Genomic DNA, 20,410 nt, shown 5'->3' on the forward strand with positions numbered 1-20,410 from the left:
AGAGGTGACAAGAATATACATAAGAACTATACAAAAAAGGTCTTAATGACCCAGATAACCACAATGGTGTGGTCACGCACCGAGAGCCAGACATCCTAGAGTGTGAAGTCAAGTGGGCTTTAGGAAATATTACTAGGAACAAGGTTAGTGGAGGTAATGGAATTCCAGCTGAGTTATGTAAAATCCGAAAAGATGATGCTGTTCAAGTGCTGCTCTTAATAGGTCAGCAAATTTGGACAATTCAGCAGTGGCCACTGGACTGGAAAAGGTCAGTTTTCATTCCAATCCCAAAGAATGTTCAAACTATCATACAACTGCATTCATTTCACATACTAGGAAAAAGTATGAAAAGTGTTAATCACTCAGTCGTGTCTGACTCTTTGCAACCCCAAGGACTGTACAGCCCACTAGGCTCCTCTGTCCATGGAATTCTCCAGGCAAGAACACTGGAGTGGGTAGCCATTCCCCTCTCCAGGGGATCTTCCCAACCCAGGGATTGAACCCAGGTCTTCTGCACTACAGGCAGATTCTTTACCATCTGAGCCACAAGGAAGGAACCCATGCTAGCAAGGTAACGCTCAAAATCCTTCAAGCTAGGCATCAACAGTACATGAACCAAGAACTTCCAGATGGAAGCTGGATTTCGAAAAGGCAGAGGAACCAGAGATCAAATTGCCAGCATCCTTTAGATTTTAGAAAAATCAAGACAATTCTGGAAAAACATCTACTTCTGCTTCACTGACTACACTAAAGCCTTTGACTGTGTGGATCACAACAAACAGTGGAAAATTAAAAGAGATGAGAATACCAGACCACCTTACCTGCCTCCTGAGAAACCTGTATGCAGGTCAAGAAACAACAATTAGAACCAGACATGACACAATGGACTGGTTCAAAATTGGGAAAGGAGCACGTCAAGGCTGTATACTATCACCCTGCTTATTTAATTTTTATGCAAAGTACATCACATGAAATGCTGGGCTAGATGAATCGCAAACTGGAATCAAGACTGCTGGAAGAAATACCAGAAACCTCAGTTAAGAAGATGATACCATTCTAATGGCAGAAAGCAGAGGAACTAAAGAACCTCTTGATGAGGGTAAAAGAAGAGAGTGAAAAGCTGGCTTAAAACTCAATATTCGAAAAACTAAGATCATGGCATCCGGTCCCATCACTTTGTGGTAAGTAGATGGGGAAAAGTGGAAACAGTGACAGATTTTCTTGGGCTCCAAAATCACTGTGGACAGTGACTGCAGTTATGAAATTAAACCTGCTCGTTGGAAGAAAACCTAGACAGCATATTAAAAAGCAGAGACATCACTTTGCCAAGAAAAGTTCATAAAGTCAAAGTTTCCGTTTTTCCAGCAGTCATGTACAGATGTGAGAGTTGGACCATAAAGGAGGCTGAGTGCCAAAGAATTCATGCTTTCTATTTTTGATGCTGGAGAAGCCTCTTGAGAGTCCCTTGGACAGCAAGGAGATCAAACCAGTCAAACCTAAAGGAAATCAACCCTGAATATTCACTGGAAGGACTGATGCTGAAGTTCCAATACTTTGGCCACCTGATGTGAAGAGCTGAAGATGGAAAAGCCCCTGATGCTGGGCAAAAGAAGGGGGCAACAGAGGAGGAGATGGTTAGATAACAGCGCCAACTCAATGGACATGAATCTGAGCGAACTCCAGCAAATAGTGAAGGACAGGAAAGCATGGTATGCCACAGTGCATGGAGTTGAAAAGGGTCGGACATGACTTAGTGACTGAACACCACCACCCACTCATGATAAAAACTCTCAGTGAACTAGCAAACAAAAGGAAACTTTCTCAACTTAAAATTAGAAACTTTCCCACTAAGATAAGAAGGAAAAGATGTCTGCTCTCATCAATCCTTTTCGGCATCTTACTCCAAGTCCTAGTGAATGCAATAAAAGGAAATAAAAGTAATACAGATTTGAGATAAAGAAATAAAACTATCTTTGTTCACAAAAGACATGATCGTCTAGGTAGAAAATGGCAAAGAATACCCAAAAAACTTCTGGAACTAATAAACAAGTGGCAGAATATGAGGATAAAGTACCAAATTCAATAGTTTTCCTATGTATCAACAAAGAACAAGTGGAAAACACAATACCATTTACATTATCACTCCCCAAAAGTGAATACTTAGTTATAAATCTAATATATACAAGATCTATATGGGGAAAATGAAAATACACTGTGAAAACAATTAAAGAACTAAATAAATGGAGAGGTAGTCAATGTTCATGAACAGGAAGACTCAATACAGTTAAGATGTCAGTTCTTCCCAACTTGATCTATAGATTCAATGCAAGCATAATCAAAATCCCTGCAAGTTATTTTGCGAATATGGTTGAACCGATTCTCAAGACTAGAGACGAAAAAGACCCAGAATAGCCAACACGTATTGAAACCGAACAAAGTTGGAGAGCTGATACTGCCCAAGTTCAAGGCTTTCTTAAAAAGCTACAGTAATCAATACTGTTATAAGAACAGACTAATAGGTCAAAGGAACAGACTAGAGAGCCCACAAATAGACTCAAATAGAGTCAACTGATCTTTGACAAAGCAGCAAGGACAGTATCAGAGCAGAGAGTCTTCTCAAATAGTGCTGAAATAGCAGGACATCCACATGCCAAAAAAAAAAAAAAAAATGACTATGGACACAGACCTTCCAACTTTCACATAAATTAATTCAAAATGGATCATAAACCAAAATGTAAAACACAAAATTTTAAGAATCCTAAAAGATAACCCACCTTAAATATGGCAATGACTTCCTAAGATACAAAATCAAAGGCATGATCCATGAAAGAAATCACTGATAGGCTGAACTTCATTAAAATAATAAACTTCTGCTTTGTGAAAGACAACATCAAGAGAATGAGCAGACACATCACCAACTGGGAAAAAATATTTGCAAAAGACATGCTATCCAAAATATACAAAGAAGTCTGAAGACAACAGTAAAACAATCTGATTAGAAAATAGGCCAAAGACCTTAACAGATATCAAAGAAGATATACAGATGGCAAATAAGCATATGAAAAGATGCACCACATCATGTCATCAGGGAAAGGCAAATTTAAACAAGATACTACTACACACCTATTAGAAAGGCCAAAATCCAGAAAACTGACAATGCTGACAAGGATGTAGAGCAGCAAGAACTCTCATTCACTGCAAAATGGCACAGCCACTTTAGAAGAGTTTGGCAATTTCTCATAAACCTAAACATACTCTCACCAGGACTTCCCTGGTGGTCCAGTGGCTAAGACTCCACGTTTCCAAAACAGGGGGACCAGGTTTGATCCCTGGTCAGGGAACCAGATCCCACATGCTGTAACTGAAGAGTTCACACGCCACAACTAAAGATCCGGCATGCCACAACGAAGACTGAAGATCCTGTGTGCCACAACTAAGACCTGGGGCAGCCAAATAAAAAAACAAACATAAATAAACAAACATCCAGTCTTAGAACCATGCTCCTTGGGATCTATCCAAATGGACATTAGACTTGGACACAGACGTTCATGGCAGCTTTATTTGTAACTGCCAAAACTGAGATGCAACTAAGATGTCCTTCAAGAGATGAATGAATAAATGAACTGATACAACCAAACAAAAATATATGCTATCAAGTCATGAAGAAACTTTATATACATATTACTAAGTGAAAGAAGCCAAGCTGAAATGACTACATCATTGTATGATTCCAGATATCTGACATTCTGGACAAGGCAAAGCTATGAGACAACAAAAAGATCAGAGGTTGCCAGAGGTGAGGGGAACAGGAGATCAACAGGTAGAACATGGAGGGTTTTTAAGGCAATGAAAATACTCTGTATGATACTATTATGGTGGATACATGTCTTTACATTATTTGTCCAAACCCACAGAATGTATATCACCAAGAGTGAACCTTTATGCAATCTATGGACTTTGAGTGATTATGATGCACCAATATAGGTTCATCAATTATAAACAAATGCACCATTCTGGTGGTGGATGTTGATAATGGGAATGGCTATGTATGTGTGGGGACAGAAGCTATAACGGGAAATATCTAAAGTTTGCTCTCGATTTTGCTGCAAACCTAAAATTGCTCTTAAAAAAATAAAGCCTTCAATAAAAATAAATAACACAAGTTCAAATTTAAAAAGTGCAACAGTGTTTCATGTTATTTTAACATGCAATAACCTTCAGTTTGTTTTTAGTCAGGAAATTTATGGATTAGGATGTCCATAGGGCAAAAAATTCTTTTATTTAGCTGTGCTAGGTCTTAGATGCAGCATGCAGGATCTTTAATTGCAGCATGTGGGATCCAGTTCCCTGACGAGGGATTGAACATGGACCTTCTGCACTGGAAGCATGGAGTCTTAGCCACCGAACCACCAGGTAAGTCTCAGAAAATTCTTACATACTACACATAAATTAGTTTACGGTCAATGTCTTCTGAGCCTCATTAGATAAGCCTTGTTTCAGTTATGATTTAGGGGTCATTCTTTTCCCTTCTCCGATTAATCAAGAGTCATCTATATATACTGCATAAGCACTATATTTTAATATTTTTTAAAAGCTGTCTATGTATTAAAAAGGAATAGACATGCATGATTAACAAAAGTCTAAATCTAAAATCTAAGGTTCCCACTGGGATAAGTCATCTAATTTGCCTACAATTCTAGATTGTGAACCCAACTGATATTCATTACAGAAAAATGAACTATCATTTTGCAGAATAGAAAAGCAACTATTACTTCACAAATGTGGGGTATTTTATAGTGGTTTGCATTATTAATACCTAAAGTCAGGAGTCCACATAACCAGTATTTTAAATTCAAATCTCCCTTTTATCTCTAAGAACAGAAAATTGTTACCTACCTTTCAGAAATCTCTTGCTTCAACTGAGGGACTTCACCAAGTGCTGAATCAATATCCATGAAACCAAGAAAATCTTGCTTTATATTAAGGGAAGGTTTCTCCAAACCCTTGCCTGATGTTTCCTGACCCCTTGATAAAGGATCCAAATCTGTTAGCTGCATCTCTGACCCCTCACCTTCTGTAAAACGGACCCGTTGACCAGGAGAACTGGGAACACTGTTCCCTTCTTGGTCAGAGCTGTTCTTTTGCTTTCCATCTCTCTGGGGCTTACTATTCAGCCCATCATCCCGGAAGCCTTTAGCAAATGGATTGTAATCTATTTTCAACTGGGTAATTTGAATGTTTTGATAAGCTGTTACTGCAAAGAATTCAGTCTGTGGGAAGGTAAAAGTGTGGACACCAGGGCCATTTAATTGTATCACTTCAGTAGCCTTTTCTGCAGGCACCAAGTGAAGCCGTGGCAAGTAGCGATGCATAGAGTGCAAGATAATATGCCCTTCTTGGTCCAGTGTATTGTTTGTAAGTTTGAGTTTGTAGAAAGACACTGGTTGATGCATCCAATAATGACCTGTTGAAGGAGATTCTGGATGAATAAAAACCCTCCCCAAAACATGGGGCTCAGCCTTCCCACTGGGCTCCCACCAGCGACCGTTCCATTTATAACGGTGATTATCCACAGGAGATATATCCATGACAAGGATATATTTCATATTTGAATCTAAACCTGTTATCCAATAACGACAGTAAGGAAACATGCGTCTTCCCTGCTTCGTCAGAATCATCTCTGTGCTTCGATGATAGAATTCGTTCCACATACTATTGTTATCCAAGGTAACAGTGATTCCTCCTACAGTACAATCAGCTGGAAGGCAAATCTTTCCTTTAGATTTTCCTGGTGATGACACGCTGTTAGCCAAAGCACAGGCATCTCGATTAGTAACCAAAATTCCTTGATCAGTTTTGCCATTTCCTGGCTGTTTCAGGATGACAAAGAAGGTAGGTGCTGCTCCTGGCACTGTCCCACCATCTTGATTAGCTAATATAATCTGCTGTTTCTCCTCCATGATTCCAGTGGGAAAATCAGTAGTAAAATAATTGTAGTTACCACATAATCACAATGGCCTTCCCAGCCTGAAAAAAACAAAACAACACTTTAATCAAGTGAACATTTATTTTATTAACAAAAATGTAAGAATGATTATGTTATCCCAAAATACATTCCTAAATCCTTCTAAGATTTTGCCTCTACTTTTCTCTCAATCACTGTAAGGATATTCATTCTGGAATATTTGATTATCTTTTTAAAGTTCATTTTAATCTAACTAAGTTACTCGTATCCCAATCCTTCAATAATTCACTATACATGAAATAATCTGATTAAAAAAGTATTCATTTCAGAAAAATTATATGAAAATATAAAAGTATACAGACTTAAAAGAAGATTAAATTGTAAAGTTATCTGCATTCCAAAAGAATCCCAATAATTTATGAATTTGAGAGGATTGTTACAAGCACATTCTCCTGAGTAAAAATAAACAAATTTCCATGTTATCACTGTACAGAGAATCACCTCTTTATTATTAGAGTACTGGCATGAGTTCATACATAAGTAAAATACTATTTAACTTATTAGTACATGAAAGTGAAAGTGTTAGTTGCTCAGTTGTGTCTGACTCTTTGGGACCCCATGGACTGTAGCCCACCAGGCACCTCTGTCCATGGGATTCTCTAGGCAAGAATATAGAATGGGTTGCCATTCCCTTCTCTAGGGGATCTTCCCAACCTAGGGATGGAACCTGGGTCTCCTGCGTTGCAGGTGGTTTCCTTATGAACTGAGCCATCAAGGAAGCCCTGTTAATACATACATTTAAAGAAAACATGACAAAACACGAGAACTTACTGGAAAAAGAAATAGTTGGCTCCACAACTCAGACCTTACACTGAAAAAAATTCCAATACACCAAACACTTAAATCCCATGCCCTACTCCCAACTCAGTGTAACTTTTTTTAATTCTTAAAGAAATCTTGAAAAAAGCTTTTTGATAATAAGTAGTACACAAAACCTAGAAGTTAATAAGACAACAAAATTTTCGATAAATTCAAAATCATGTAAATTTGTTTTTAATATGACAAAAACTATCCATGTAAGATTTAAAAAATGACTAACTGGAAAACAGTACTGGAAACATATCATAAAGAACTCATTTCCCTAATATAAAAAGGAATTCTACACAAATTGGTTAAACAAAAAATCTAATAGAAAAATGGACAAAGGATAGGAATTGCAAATGGCTAAGAAAATGTACACAATCACAGAACAGAAGAAATTAAAGTCATCCTAAGATATTGCTTTTTACCCTAGCAGAATGGCAAAAATCAAAGTCTGTCAAAGGTGTTGGAAAAGATGTATATCAACCAGCATTCTCATCTAACCAGCACTTAAGAGTGTAAGATGACAGAATCTCAGAGGGTAGTATGAAAATATCAAAAGTAGAAACACACACATCCCAGGAAACAATGGTTCTTCTAGGACTTTATCTCACATACATGTGTGCAAACACACACATACGCACCTGTAATAAATGGTGGTACTATGAAAGAGAGGAATATTCTGCAGCTAGAAAAGAGAACTATAAATCTTATAGACTCATTAACATTATCTAAAAGATATACAAAGGGCACAAAGTTCAAAAGAGTTATAGATTATGCTATATACTTCTATAAGTTTAAACAAAGGAAAAGCCGAAGAAAGAGAAGAATATGTATGTATTTGCCTGAGACAGACTACCTGCAAAGACAGAAGAGGAACTGGTAGTACTGGCTTTACCAAGGGAAAAAAAGGTGGCTGGAAAAATACTCTGACACTTTCTAAATTTTTTATCTTGTGACCATACAACCTATTCCCCCCCCAAAAAAAGAAACCTAAATTAGTTAATTCATAAAAGTTACACACACAAAAAACATATATACTGTATGACTCCATTTATAAGAAACGTCCAAAATAGGCAAATCTATAAAATAGATCAGTGGTTGACAGTGAAAAGGGAGAGGATTAATGAGGACAATTGTTAACAGTTTGGGGTTCTCTATAAGAGTGGAAATGTTCAGGAACTAAAAACCAGTTAATGTATCCTTTAAAATGCTCAACTTTGGGACTCTCTGCGAGTCCAGTGGTTAAGACACCACACTTCCAATGCAGAGGGAATGGGCTCAATCTCTGGTCAGGGAACTAGATCCCACATACTGCAACCGAAAGTCCACATGCCAGCAACTGAAGACATCACATGCTGCAACTAAGACCTGGTACAGTCAAATAAATATATAAATGTTTCAAATCATGAATTTTATGTGATTTATATCTCAATAAACCATTATAAAGAAATCTCAGGTTGTCACATTCAACTGAAGTGATGTGCTAAAATAAGTTACCTAAATATTTTACAAAACATAAAGCTATCACCTTCAATTAGCTTTTATAAAAAAAAGGAAAACACTACATCACTAAGCTTCCCAGGTGGCACTAGGAGTAAAGAATCCACCTACCAATGTAGGAGACATAAGAGACACAGGTTCGATTCCTAGGCTGGGAAGATCTCCTAGAGAAGGGCATGGCAACTCTCTCCAGTGTTCTTACCTGTTGGAGAATCCCATCGACAAAGGAGCCTGGCGGGTTACAGTCCATATAGGGTCACAAAGAGTCAGACACAACTGAAGCAACTTAGCGCACACACACACTCTTGTTTAACTGGGTCAGTAATTTTTGACTAATCAAACTGAGCCACTGATTGCTATTCCTCCTAATTTACTTTTCATCAGAGCTATTGACAAGCAATAAAAGCATCTAATCTGAATTTTACATCTTTCAGGACTGGCCACATGATCCCCCAAAAAAGTGGGGGGAAGCTCCAAAACTTAAAATATTCATTATCTTCAGGATAATACTTTAAAAGATCAAAACTTCAAAAAAGGTTGGTTATTGTTTCTGATTATGACTAGACATGCAAATAGAAACCCTACTTTCTAACACTAAAGCACTAATACCTAGGAAAGGTAAAAAAAAGATCTCTGATTTGGAGTTTAAGAAATAGATAAAATTAAGAATGATTCTTTTCAAAAGCTTCCTCAAGCTTAAGGTAATTAAGTTTATTGATTTCCTAAAACTAGTTAGTTTAAGTAATATCTATCAGAGACTGATAAGGCAAAATTTAAACAGACTTGTAAGTCACAAATACAGCGACTAAAAATAGTAAAGTTCAGAAAGTTCATAAAAACCAATACCTCTAAAATGGTGTATAACTGGTCAAAAAGACCATCAACAAAATATCTACAAACAATAAATACTGGAAAGGATGTGGAGAAAAGGGAACCCTCTTGCACTGTTGGTGGGAATGTAAACTGATATAGCCACTATGGAGAACAGTATGGAGATTCCTTAAAAAACTAGGAATAAAACTACCATTGTTGTTGTTCAGTCACCTAGTCATATCTGATTCGTTGCAACCCCATGGACTGCATCACTCCAGGCCGCTCTGTCCCTCAACATCTCTAGAAGTTCGCCCAAGTTCATGTCCATTCCATCAGTGATGCCATCCAGCCACCTCATACTCTAATGCCATCTAGCCACCTCATCCTCTAATGCCATCTTCTTCTGCCCTCAATCTCTCCCAGCATCAGGGACTTTTCCAGTGAGTAGGCTATTCGCATCAGGTGACCAAAATACTAGATCTTCAGCTTCAGTATCAGTCCTTCCAATGAATATTCAGGGTTGATTTCTCTTAAGATTGACTGATTTGATCTCCCTGCTGTCCAACCATTACGACCTAGCAATCCCACTACTGGGTATATACCCTTAGAAAAACTGTAATTCAAAAAGACACATGTACCCCAATGTTCACTGCAGCACTATTTACAACAGAGAGGACATGGAAGCAACCTAGACATCCATCAACAGAAAAACAGATAAAGAAGTTGTGGTACATACATACAGTGGAATATTACTCCGACATAAAAAGGAATCAATGTCAGTTGAACTGATGCAGATGAACCCAGAGTCTGTCAAACAGATAAAGAAGTTGTGGTACATACATACAATGGAATGTTACTCAGCCATTAAAAATAATAATTGTCAGTTGAACTGAGTGGGATGAATCTAGAGCCTGTCAAACAGAGTAAAGTCAGTCAGAAGAAGAAAGTATCATATATTAATGCATATATACAGAATCTAGAAAAATGGCACTGATGAACCTGTTTGCAGGACAGGAATATGAATAGAGACACAGATACGGAGAATAGACTTATGGGTAGGGGGACAACGGACACGACAAGAAGTGAGAACGAAGCATTAACATATATACACTGCTGCTGCTGCTGCTAAGTCACTTCAGTCATGTCCGACTCTGTGTGACCCCACAGACGGCAGCCCACCAGGCTCCCCCGTCCCTGGGATTCTCCAGGCAAGAACGCTGGGTTGCCATTTCCTTCTCCAATGCAGGAAAGTGAAAAGTGAAAGTGAAAGTGAAGTCGTGTCCGACTCTTAGCGACCCCATGGACTGCAGTCCACCAGGCTCCTCTGTCCATGGGATTTTCCAGGCAAGAGTACTGGAGTGGGGTGCCACTGCCTTCTACCATGTGTAAAATAAGATAGCTAGGGGGAAGCTGCTATAAAACACAGGGAAACCAGCCCAAAGTTCTGTATCAACCTACAGGAGTGAGATGAGGGGGAGGTACTCAAGAGGGAGAAAATATACATATATATATCTATGGCTGATTCGTGTTATTGTATGACAGAAACCAACACAACATTGTAAGGTAATTATCCCCCAGCTAAATAAAATCAAGCTAAAAACAAAATAAAACTGTATATAAATCAAGTAACACAAACTCCTTATCTTGTACTTAGTCCATAAAGCTCAGTTTTGTTACAAATCAAGTATTTTTGTAAGCAATTATGCAAAAACACACTTAAGACAGGTAGCAAAGAACTACCTGAAAAAATTATTTAGCTATCCCAAACCTACGAAGACATTAAAGAGTTCAGAATTTCTTAAACACTGTCTTCTATAATAATAAAATCTTGATTTTTCAGATCATTTTTACAGGTAAAAGTGGGCAAGGAAGTTTTAACCAATGCTTTAAAAATCACTTTTAAAAATTAATCTATGAAATATCAAAGATTCTACTGATGGGAATCCAGTTTAGAGACTGTACTATAATAAATTTTAAACTTATATTATATGTACACATTTCAAAATTTTCCTTTCATCAAAACACAACTAAGTTCAGAAGAGTCAGACTGCTTTATTTGCACTCTGTACACAAGTATCTAATAAATGTAAAAATATGTGCATTAAGTCCAAAAACAGTTTGACCTTTCAGACTTTTGATTTGTATTTTTTAATCCTACTGTCAAGTTTATTCCATAAATTGATCAAAATGTGTAAAACTGAAAATGTAATTTACAAACAAAATAGTATCTCTCTTAAGCCATACGTTGCTAAACGTTCATAGACGAGAAATAAAATTTCATTCCACAACAATTTTTAAGCATGAATTTCACTTCACTATAAGCAATATGCCTACGCTTTTGGAATACAATATTGAATTTTTTAAAGAAAGGATAGTCAATTCAGCAAATTCAGCTGTGTGAGACACAGATACCACTCTAAAGTCTAAGATAACTTTAACCAATTGCAAAAGTCAAATTACTTAGGCCACTCATGAAGCAATAAATCTCCTTCCAGAAAGATTCTAAAAATTCTCTGAAAGCATTAAGGAAGACCACAGTTTTGGTATACAGATATAACTTAGCATTCAATAAAATCTCAGTTCAGCTTTTCATGATCAAGCAGTTATCCACATAGAATTACTATAATAATGACCTACTGAGATAAACTCAGTTGTGGCTGGGAAATATTCTAAGTAACATCCTGAAAATGTCAACATCAGAAGGTACAGGCACTCACATCAACACACAAATGCAATTTCCCAGAGAATGTTTTCTAGTAATGTGTCAAGTTCCATAAGAAAACTGTTACAATTTCAGAGTACCTATTCTGAGTATCCTTTCACCAAAGACCTCTTTGGGAAATGTTTAGTAACTACTAAAGCCACGATCTTCATACAACTTACAAAATACACTAGTTAGTTTACTAACTAGTTACCTAATTCAGATACTAGTATCAGTCTCCCCCTCCTCCCCCAACCCCGCCCAACCAACCCCTGCAACAAAGTATACCAAAATTCCAAACCAATACTACTACTTTAAAAACACAAAACATTCAAATTATAGTCAACCTAAACTATTTTCAAAGTTGCCATAACTTTTCACACAGTAAATGCATCACTCTAAGGTAGGCATGGAGATATTTGTTCCTTAACATAATTATTCACAAGAGTGCGGTTAAATCTCATTTCTGAAGCTCAAATTTGTAAGAGAATAGATTCACTTGAATTTCTGTATTCATCAATATACAATGGGCCCAGAAATTTGAAAAATCTTTAAAAAGCATAATTTACATACAAAAGTAATCAGAAAATATGACAGCAAGGGATGCAAAGACAATAAAACAGCCAACTATCAGTTCTTAATCGTCATTAGGTTAACTTTAATAAATAAATGCTGTGCGTGCGTGCTAAGTCGCCCCCGTCGTGCCTGACTCTGCGATCCTGTGAACTGCAGCCCGCCAGGATCCTCTGTCCTTGGGATTTTCCAGGCAAGAACACTGAAGTGGGTTGCCATGGTACTATCTATTTGTAAGCACTTGCTTTGGACCCGAAACTATACCCTGGGCATTTTATCATGACTACAGCCCTAAATTTGAAAGGTAAATTTCAAAATATGTGTGAAATGCTTTTAGGTTTTAAGGCACGAAGAAGCTGCATTTATCCCCACCCCCTTCTTTCACCAAATACCATTCGTTAATGCAGGCTTCATGAGCATTTTCTACTCCTAGGAATGATCCCTTTACCACAACTCAGGGTTAGCAAGCTAGCAGGTTCCTAATACTTGCCTAAGCAGAATTTAAACAACTAACTTTTATGGCAGAAATGGACAACAATCAAATAGCCACCTTGCTTTGGATTAAGTATGTCAAGGTACCCAGAGCACTGAGTTTTCTCAAATCCTAAGCGTGTTTTCTGGAAGGTGCATCCAACCCACTCAACTCACACAACAGCTGGAAACATAGCTCTCTGGCATCAAGAAGGACTAGCACCGACTCCAGACACTTCGAAGTGAAAAGGCCTCCTGCCGGTCTCAGAGAACCGCAGTCGCCGTCGACTACCAGGTCCCACATCACCGCTTTTCGACAACAGAGGCTAGCTAGCCAAGAACCACGTGAAAAAACGCCTCAAGGAAAACACTTCTCGGGAAGGGGAGTCCGACAGATCACGTGCCGCCAGCCGGAACCCGCGGATCACTCGGCGGGATCCAGTCGCATTCGGTTACCGTGGAGACTACAGAACCAGCCGTCCGGCCCTCCCAGGCCTGCCCTCTTCCCAGCAGCCGTCACGCCACCTCCAGGCACTTTCCCTGCAGCCTTAGCCGCGGCGTCGTGCCCAAAAAGAGGCAGAGCAGGCAATATTTGCCAGGCACTCTGCCGCAGAAGCCTGGTGTGCTTTAAAACACACAAGGCAGAGCGCGGGTGGGCTCGAGAGATCTCTTGATCCACGTGTCTGCCCCTGCGACGCGAACTCTGGAAGAGTGGTCTTCCCGCAGGAGTAAGAGCGCTTTGGTTATTCACATTATTCTGCCATCAGTTAACTCTTTTCAGAACTCCTTCACCCTCCCTGCTTCCATCCTCGCCAGAGGAAGCATGGCATCTCCAGAGTTCCGAAGGCAGAGCAAAAATCTTCACAAGACACTACCACTTTCCACTCTCAACCCAGTTTGAAATAATCCCTAAATTTTCTATACTCCTCGCACGCAGATTCCTCAATTTTGGTTGCTAATACTCGGAGCGGTGTATTTCTATCCCAGACCCATCTACTGCTGAGGGCACAGACCTTGACCATTTAACAGGGGCGGGAAGCCACACAGAGAACTGGCCAAAGGGTGCCCCACAGAGGGGAAAAGAAAATAACACCTGCCCTTCCCACCTGTTTTCCCCGCCCTCATTTCTGCACTTACGAACCACCGGTCCTTTGTTTACCAAGTTCCCAGTCCTATAACAGCTCACTTCCTCGACCTCCTTCTTTATTAAACTCGCGGTCCTGCTTCAAACAACTTGTCAGGAAATTACATGCTAGACGAAAGGTTTACACAGGTGTCAAAATGCTGCACACAGCTCCTTAGAAAAGCGAGGTCAGCACCGTTTCCTTCGGAGTTTGGAACGCCGAGACCTGAGCTCTAAAAGGCAAAGCGCACAAGCACGGCTCTCGACCTAAAGCCCCACGACTGGCTGGAAGGCGTCACGCGGATCGTACCATGCGGTGCAGCACCCCACACACGCGAGGGCAGGGCTGCGCCATGGGCGCTTCTCACCCCGCCCGCCTCGTGGCCGGTCTGGCTGGCGTCGATGTTCTGAGTTCGCCGCGCGACGCGGAAGTGAGGCCGGGGACGCGCTCGAGGTGACATGCGCAGCCTCGCTCAGAAGACCATAGGCGCGCGCCAAAGGCGGCCCCGCGCAAGGCCCGGCCTGGCCGGGGCGTGCGAAGATCGCTCAGTGGAACGCTCCTCACACCGTAAAAAATACACAAGAGCGTCAAACTCTCGGAAAACTCCAATCCGGCCAGTACTAAGGAGACGCCCTCCACCCGGGCCCTAGAGTTACCGTGCGGGGCGTGGCTGGCCTCACCCGGAGTCCTTCACATCCCGCTGGGGGCGGGTTATTCTGTTCGGTTCGCACACCGTGTGTCCGCTCCAGCTGAAGAGCCTGCGCGCGCACAGGACGTACACGTCACCGCGCACGCGCTCCAAACCGCTCAGAGCCCGTCGCGCAAGCGCAAAAGGAGGCGCGAGCAGCACCTCCCTCGCCCCTCCCCCAACGCCAGGAGGCCAAACGGCCGGGGAGCTGCGACAAGACCCTTGGGACCCGCCCCTGGAGCTGAAGCGGCTGCCTTTCCGGGTACCAGCAACCGAGAAAAGCCTACTGAAGCTTCCAGAATCAAGAATGGCGAGGCAGGAGGGAGGCATCCCAATTCCCTCAGCCTCGCACACGAAGCCTTCGTGAAAACTGTGAAACCTTTGCCCGCGGGCTTTCTCATCTGTGCCTGCCACCTTTTTTTCCCTTGGGCTCCTCGCTGGCCCCGCCCCTGCTGCGCCCAGCCCCACCCACGTGAGATTCCGCATCCCCCAAGGCTTTCAAAAGAATCGGAGATCTTCCTCCCCAATGTGCTGTGGTCTTGAAGAGAGCCACGACGTCGGGAAACCTTGAAGAAAAGATCCTGACACGGGTGATCAATTTTGCAACATCCACGACCGAAGACCACTAGTAAAGTAGGGAGGAGTCGGAAAACCTCAGTGCCAAGTGAGAAGGGAAGAAGAATTGTTACTAGCTCACCTGATAGAAAGATGTCGATAAAAACAGTAAAACGTGGAAATGAGAATTTTGCACGATAGAGTATTATCCAAGGTTAATGCCCTGATCCTGCGTTTTTAATTTTTGTTTGTTCGAGATATTTAAGCTATGAGGTACAAACAAAAAAAAAGTATGATGTGTCAAGCAACTGCTGAATTAACTTGACGGTATGGTATTTCTCCCAACCAAATATCAAAAATATCTTTCTTCTTCCCTACCCCTTACCAGCCATTCTTTCTTCTCTGCTAACATCCAGCAAAAAGACAGTCGTTTAAAAGTGGGAGAAGAGAGACAGAAGAGAAGTAGGAAGTAAGACAGCATAAATTGTGGTCCATGTTTCCACTTTCCTGTCACTCTCTTAGAAGAACTGGCGAATACTGAAAACCTATTACCGGCTGCTGCTGCTGCTGCTGCTGCTAAGTCACTTCAGTCGTGTGAGAGGCTAGGTGACTTAATATAAAACATTGTGAAGGAGAAAGAGGCGATTACAAGAGAAGAGCCAAGAGGAAGAGGCTTATCCAACAAGATTTATTAATCTGTGCTGGACTCCAGGCATACTAGGAAGGGTCTTTTTTCTATTCCTTCTGCTCTTCCTGAGAGGATACGCCACACCATGAGGAGAAACTGCTGAAATCACTATGGAATGGAAAATATGCAGGCTAACGTTGACTTCTGAAGTTGCTCTGAAAACCCCCATCCAAGCACTGTCAACCACAGCATTACCAGTGCAACAAAAGAATAATATGCAAGATCCTAGGAAAAAGTGAAAAGTAAGTTTTCCACACCTTCCTCCTCTTCCCTGACCCCAAGACGCTGCCTTTTCAGAATCTCCCTCCTCATCCAAGAATGCCTGCCTCTCAAAGGTCTAAGGTTTCCTCTTATAAAATTTCCATTTTCTGAAGCAAAAATAAAATTTGTGTTGACTTATTATTTAAGCATCTAATTCTAAAGTCTAAATGAATGATGACTGGTTAACAACCATGTCTAGCCAGAGATGCATCCCCCAAAGAACAAGTTAACATTGGAGAATCTGTGAGGACACCTTGGTGGTGAGGGAGAATCGAGTTTTTCTTTTGCTTCTCTCTCCCTACACCAAGCAAACATTATGAAATGCCAGGCACTTAAAAAAACTCAAGATTCAGCACTGGATCTCCTGCTGGGAGAGGTAAACTACTTGTATTTTTTCAGAGTGGAATCTGCCTAACCTATAAAGAGCTAGAGATGTACTATGAAGAATCTGATAACTTATTAAAATGTTTTTATATGTAATCTAAAAATAACATTGCCACACCATTTTAGTGGTCTATTTTTTATTTAACATCATTCTCTTTAGTCACCATGTTATGTCCAATTCTTGTGAGCCCATGGACTGTAGCCTGCCAGACTCCTCTGTCCATGGGATTCTCCAGGCAAGAATACTGGAGTGGGTTGCCATTTCCTTCTCCAGAGAATCTTCCCAACCCAGGGATCAAACCCAGGTCTCCTGCACTGCAGGCAGATTCTTTAGCAAATGAGCTACAAGGGAAGCCCAACATCATATCATGCTAGTACCAAGTAACCACGTTTTTGTTTTGGCTTCTTCAGGTAACCTCTGTGTTTACATTCAGTCTTTAATGCAGTGTTTCTCAGACTGGGATCCTTGGGTGTATTCTTTGCATATATAAGAATGACTTCCTTTAAAAGGCTTATATAGTCCAACTTTTTAAAATTCCAAACTAACTGCAAGAATTGATGCTTGTGAGTTTCAGCGGCAGACCTCAGTGGTTCAGTTGAAGAGCACTCAGTGACTACATCGCTCCCCAGTTCTGGAATATTCTAGGAGTTTCCACATGACATCGGTTTGCTGGTGGATTCTGTTTAAATTGAATCCACTTAAATCATTGGGACCAAGTAGTTGAACAACTGGGGCCGAGCTTCAAGTGCCAGGAGATCCTGCTCCTTTCTATTGGAATTCTCTCATTTCAGTTAGAGAAATGAGCTCTAAGCTCACTTTATTCATCCAGCCTGAGACAAAAGCTTTCCCTTGGATTTCCTTTGCTGGACCTTCAAAGAGATTTTACTAAATATTAGTGGGGTGGGGATAGAGAATGCATGCTAAATGTGGCTAAAAATTACAGTTTTGAAGCAAGATTCTTATAATAAACACATAAACCCTATCAATTTACATGAACATTTTTCCTACTCAACAAACATTTGAGTGCCTTGTATATGCTGAGGAGAGAAGACAGGCACCTCATGTACTGTTAAGATGTCTGCACTAGAACTCCAAAGAGTTGGCACAACTGAAACAGAATCCACCAGCAAGACAAACTATATACTCCTTACCCAGTCTATTCAGATCCCACCTTCCCAGTTCCAGTTTCTACTGAAGACATACCTCCCTCAAATGACTAAAAGAGAAAATGAGAACACTCTTCAGATGAGACCAACACCACGCCTCATAACTCCTGGGTTGCTATCCCGTTTACACTTTCTTGTTGCCGTTGTTCAGTTGCTAAGTCGCATCTGACTCTTTGCGACCCCAAGGACTGTAGCACGCCAGGCTTCCCTATCCTTCACTATGACTGTAGCACGCCAGGCTTCCCTATCCTTCACTATCTCCCAGAGTTTGCTCAAACTCTTGTCCATTGAATCAGTGATGTCATCCAACCATCTCATCCTCTCTCATCCCCTCTTCTTCTCCTACCCTCAATCTTTCCCAGGAGCAAGGTCTTTTCCAAGGTCTATTCTTGCCATGAGAACCCCATGAACAGTACAGTATCTTAATTAAATACAATAAAGATCATTCTTAGAATATGAGCTACATACAGACTAGGTCACAAAAGCGGCTTATTTTTGTTTTGTTTTTTAACAAAAAAAAAAAAAACTTTTACTAACCACGTTTCACTAAAAACTTAATGTGTGAGGCAGAAAAAAAAGGGATCATATCAGCTTATATACAACTCCACCTTTGCCTACTATTTATTACTGCAACTAAAACCAACTCATATAGATAAAGTACAACGGCACAACACGTGTAACTGTAAAGTGGCAGGTCTTAAAAGTGGCAGGACTCCTGCCCTGAAGCAGCTCTAACAATCTATCCAATGAATAGCTTTAAAAGTTTCTTAATCAGGGACTTCCCTGGTGGTCCAGTGGTTAAGACTTCACCTTCCAATGCAGTGGGTGCAGGTTCGATCCTTGGTCAGGGACCTAAGATCCCACATGCCTCACAGCCAAAACCAAAAACAAAGCAGAACTAATACTGTAATAAATTCAATAATGACTTTTTAAAAATGGTCCACATCAAAAAACTCTTTAAAAAAAAAAACTTCCTTAATCAGTATAGTAATGTGATTAAAAACATATTTTAGAAAATATATATTCATATCTATTAATAAAAGAAAGAATAGAAAAGAGAAACAAATGTGGTAGAATGTTATCAATGTTCATAAAGAAACACCATTTCCTCTTGCTGCCCCATATCTTAAGCCTGCACAATCATATTTGTTACCCTTTGCCTAAGATCTTCTCAGATGCCTCAAACCTAACTTACTTATCCTTCATGCCTAGATTTAAATGTCACTTCTTCAAAAAACTTTCCTTAACCCTCAGTATCAGATGTCTCCCCATTTTGTGCTCTCATAGTACCATGTATCTTTTACATGCCACAACTGTAATTATTTTTTAAATTATGCATTAATGAATGTTTTGCCCACTAGACTGTTTGCTTTATTCTAGTACCTAGCACAATCCCTGGAACACAGCAGACACATATTTGTTGAACAAATGAATATGAAACTATAGGTCCCAGTTTTCCAGGCAAGTCTAAATATCAAATATTGAATTAATGTGCAACAATCTGGGATTTGGAAAACAGGATCATACTACTTTAAACCATATTCACATTAATAGTAACAAACAAACATCCTACTTTGGCCAACATTTTCCAAAAGTGTACAGCTGTACTTAGAAAAAACTAGTACCACTGACTCTTAAATTAATTTCTCCTGAGAGGAATGGATAAATATTATTGACAGGGCAGATGCTGCAAGAGGTAAGAACAGTTTTCAAGGAAAATCCAACTAGTTGTTGACTGCCTTTGCATGCGTGACTTTTAACTGACTATTACCTAGGAAATCAACAAAGGCAAGCAGATTCTTTGCACTGGGAGAAATCCTGTAATTCCATAATTTACCATCTGGTGACAAAAGCAACAAGTCATAACAGAGACTGCCATCTGCATATACCAAAAAAAAAAAAAAATCAGTAAATATCTTCAAGATGAAAGGATAACAGTGAATTTGTTTTAGTAATATTTAAAGAGGGAGATGTCAGAAATCAGTAAAATGAAGTTCAGAAAGCTAGTTTCAGAAGGATTACAAAGCAAAAACAGAATAGGTCTAAAAGAAAAGTAAACAAATAAATATTTTCAATGTAGTATTGAGCCCTCAAAAGAAACATCTTATCCAGGAAAGCATAAAAAAGAAGAACGGGAAAAAGTTTATAGCCTAGAGCAGCACAGGGATTTAAAACACACGAGTGCATATAAAAACAAAAACTAGAACTACTGGCCAAAGAAGACGACTGAGAGACGGTAAACTGCAAGACTGGAATCAAGCAAAAACCAAGAAATCTATGACAGGAAAATACACTGAAAATTTGTCTGCAAATGCATATGAAAGAAATCATGCTTACTTTGCAAGAAGGGCAACACTGCCTCATGGAAATGAGCTGTGGTGATCAACATAGTAGTTTGGAGACTACTAGTACACCACAAAACAGTAATATTTCCCCAAAAGATTTAAATGACCATCACAAGCTGAGCAGATTTTTATCTTACAAAGTATACCACCTACTATTACCATTCTTTCTTAAAATAAAGAATGCAGTTTTTTATTTTTTGGGAGGTCACTCCTCATGGCTTGTGGGATCTTAGTTGCCCAACCAGTAATTAAACCTGGGCCTCCTGTAATGGAAGTGCAGAGTCCTAACGAATGGACCGCCAGGGAATTCC

The 20,410-nt window shown here is 40.0% G+C and overlaps 1 protein-coding gene across 14 annotated transcripts in view; it reads right to left on the reverse strand.

Annotated features, from left to right (window-relative positions):
- The window catches only part of MGA (MAX dimerization protein MGA), a 151,486-nt gene that overhangs the window by 84,962 nt on the left and 46,114 nt on the right, over positions 1-20,410 (reverse strand). For 4 of the 14 annotated variants that reach the window (XM_088839783.1, XM_088839781.1, XM_088839786.1 and 1 more), the window contains exons 1-2: positions 14,668-15,156; positions 4,897-6,027 (exon numbers count right to left, since the gene is read on the reverse strand). In XM_088839783.1, coding sequence (XP_088695909.1) covers positions 4,897-5,960 — 1,064 coding nt within the window. In that variant the 5' untranslated portion in view covers positions 5,961-6,027; positions 14,668-15,156. Of the gene's footprint in view, positions 1-4,896; positions 6,028-14,320; positions 14,627-14,667; positions 15,161-20,410 lie in introns of those variants that run through there. The other 10 variants (XM_088839784.1, XM_055435989.2, XM_055435984.2 and 7 more) reach the window with 7 other exon arrangements.

The sequence above is a fragment of the Moschus berezovskii genome, chromosome 9 (assembly GCF_049115385.1).
Source record: "Moschus berezovskii isolate FMDL1 chromosome 9, NW_MosBer_1.0, whole genome shotgun sequence".
NCBI classification, from domain to species: Eukaryota; Metazoa; Chordata; class Mammalia; order Artiodactyla; family Moschidae; genus Moschus; species Moschus berezovskii.